The sequence below is a fragment of the Trifolium pratense genome, linkage group LG7 (assembly GCF_020283565.1).
Source record: "Trifolium pratense cultivar HEN17-A07 linkage group LG7, ARS_RC_1.1, whole genome shotgun sequence".
Taxonomy (NCBI): domain Eukaryota; kingdom Viridiplantae; phylum Streptophyta; class Magnoliopsida; order Fabales; family Fabaceae; genus Trifolium; species Trifolium pratense.
In genome coordinates, this window is record NC_060065.1 from 18,240,312 (window position 1) to 18,243,544 (window position 3,233).

The following is a 3,233-nucleotide window of genomic DNA, read 5'->3' on the forward strand; positions in this document are numbered from 1 at the left end:
TGTCTTCAAATCCCTAGATAGTTAATCTTAATTCGATTTTGAGAACACAAAAATCTTTTATTTATTTATTATTTTTTTAAAAAACACACACTACATCATTATATACTCGTAATCAAAATTATGTATTGACATATATGCAAATGGTCAATGAGTTCTTATATTTTGGAACGAATGAAGTATTATTTTTAATTAAACAGCCTCTTCTAATAATGTGTAATTGGCCTATGCATACCAACTAAATTCATTTAATCATGATACTAATAGATAGTAAGATTGGTTTTCTTAACAAACTAAAATATAATCAGGTTCTTGATCTCTTATACAATCCATAATAATAGAAAAATCTTAAACAAAAATTCTAGTAAATTAACTTATTGAAAACAATAGATAATTTATTAAAGTTAAAGAAAGGAAAGTAACTTGTAGAAAGTGAGTCAGTCTCCATCGAGTAATTTTATTAGCATCTCGTCTTTTTTGGAACTTATTCACTCAGAGTAGAATCAAACCACGAATGATTTTCAATACTTTGCTCTAACCAGCTAAGCTCCCCAAAAACAAAGTTCAACTCTTTGTTAAACTTTCACATTTTTGCTTTGGAATCCTAAATGAATAGTCACTTTAAAATTTACAATTTTACAAAATCGTGTCTTCTTCTTTGCTATAATGCTTGGTTCTGATCAAACTGCAGTTTCAAATTTGAATTGTAATAAAACCATGTGCTGAGAGATAATGGTCAAATATGTTGAAATAGTGTCTTTTATGATTGTGTAATAAATGGGTCATTAGGCAATACACGATTGAAGAATCTAGGATAAAGATTACAAAACATTTTGTTATTGTTAATCTTTTTACCAATTAAAATCCACTCAAAACTTCTTTGTAGAATGAAAAAGCTTTTATATCATAGTAATTGAATAATAAATAATGTTATTTTTGGCTAAAAACTAAAGTGTTATATTTCTCTGATTATGTATTTGTGCATATTGTTGTATTGTTAACAACAATGTGGATATCTCATGTTGTACACTTCACTACAATTCTAATCTATTTTCTTGCCCATGCCATAGCCTTGAATCTAGCTATTAATAACCACTCAACTTTTTTTTGTAGATGTTGATATAGTAATTCAATAATCCTCTTTTTGGTTTTTTTATTGTTTTTTTTTACAGTTACTCAATAATTCTCTATAACTTGTTTCTCTTGAACGGTTTGTGTTTGTATTAAAATTATGTTCAAGAAAAATCATATCTGCAAATATTGTTCCATCATTCTACCTCATTCAAGGATATAAGTGCAGGAGGAGAAATAGACACGAATTATTAGTGAATGAGAGAGTGGAGAGAATCGATTAAAACAGAGGATCTAAATCTATATCTATGATAGAACTTGACTTTATAATTAAGAAATATACACACGCACACTTTTATTCGTATTTTTACCCGTGTTTAGCACGGTTCCGAATACTAGTTGGAAATAAATTGAACTTGTACATCAAAATCAAATCCGACTGGTCTACTAATTAATGCACTATTGGGCAATGGGCAAAGACCAATTGATTTCTAATTTTCCAAATTTCATAAATCTCCCCTCCAAAGTAAATTTTCCAATGTTGTTTCTTCTTCCCCAAATTAATTAATTAGAAACCAATACTGAATACTCCATGGGATCAATAATTTCATTCAAAAAATATTTAATGTCTTCAAATTTCTAGAAGATGCAAAATGGTCTATGGGGCATAATTCAAAGTAGGACAAATATTGCAATCGGTCATGTTGTGACGACATTTTTTCTCATTTGATAAGAATTTTACCATACAAAAATTATCCATCAAGTTATTAAGATCAAATAAATAGCTCAAATTTAGTTATTGAATCAACAATTTATAAACAACTCAAATTAATGTTCAATAAATAAAATCTAAGTAGTGCTATATTTCAATGATTAATAGTGAGTTAGGTAACAACTACTAAAAACATAGATAAAGCAAATATATATAATATATAGAATAATAGAAGTACTATGATTTTAACCCCCCCAAAAAAATATAAAAATTAAAATGCTAAAATTATAGTAAAAGCCTAGGACATATTAAAGCTCAACAAATCATATGGAAGATGTTCACTTAATGGCTCCACAAAGGATTGTCTTGAAAGAAACTCACTATAATCAGCCTTCAAAAAGGTGTCTTGATGAGACAAATGATCATCAACCTTCCATTGTTGATGAGTTGAAGCACCCTTGTTCATCACTCTTTCATCAACACAATCTTTTTCTTCCAGGGGCATAGTAGTAATTTCAGCAACGTTAGAATCTTGACCAGTTAACTCTTGCACAAGTGCTCTAAAATTTGAAGCATTAGTCTTCACCTTCACTGGACTTGAAATATATGTAACTTTGATATCTTTTTTGTCCCTTTTGCTTATCCTTTTGTTCTTCATCATCATGACCCTATAGGGTATTTATGTGTTTGTGTGTATTTTTTGTTGGTCTAATAAGTAGAATGCAATAGTGGATAAGATATAAAATGATCAAGTTGCAAAGCCTTTATATATAAGCTAAAGTTGAATGAGTAATTTTGGTCAAATGTGTGTGCTTCATGCCATATGGAAAGTGACAATGGTTTGAAAAAAAGGATGGTTAGTAAAGGAGGTAATTGACTAAGGAAAAATATGGAAAATATTAGGAGAAATATTAAACTATAGGAAAATGGGAAATTGAGTATGTGACCCGTAAGTAAGCTAGCAAAATATGCATAACATAATAATTTGTGAACCGCTTAAAATAATGATTTTTTGTCTTCATTGAATAAATTCTGGCACGTGCGCAGCCATGTACGACTGGAACAAGATCATGATCATGAACTTTGGCGGTTATATTTTAATGAATGTATAAATTTTAGAAAGACAGTAAACCTATGTGATATTTTTTGTTGGTGATGCATGCATATTGCAATATGGATATTCATTTCTATTTCTTGACAAAGGATATATATTCATGTCTTTTGTTGACTCAATAGCTGTTTGTTTGTAATTTCACAAGTGTTTTTTTAGATATAATAAGAATATTTGTAACCTAAAATATAATTAATAAAAAGTAGTAATTTAAAATATAATTATTTAAAAATTAAAGTAGTTAAAATTATTTTTTGGTAAAAAATTATTTATGTTTAACATGGACACATATAACTAAATTTAATTGGTGTAATGTCAGCATAGGGCATATATCTTCAAATT

General features: G+C 28.3%; 1 protein-coding gene across 1 annotated transcript; it reads right to left on the reverse strand.

The window, feature by feature from the left end:
- Positions 1-1,905: 1,905 nt before the first annotated feature.
- Positions 1,906-2,501, reverse strand: LOC123894596. The gene has a single exon (XM_045944629.1). It carries the CDS (start codon positions 2,442-2,444, stop codon positions 2,079-2,081), a length of 366 nt encoding a protein of 121 aa, XP_045800585.1. The 5' UTR covers positions 2,445-2,501; the 3' UTR covers positions 1,906-2,078.
- Positions 2,502-3,233: the final 732 nt, after the last annotated feature.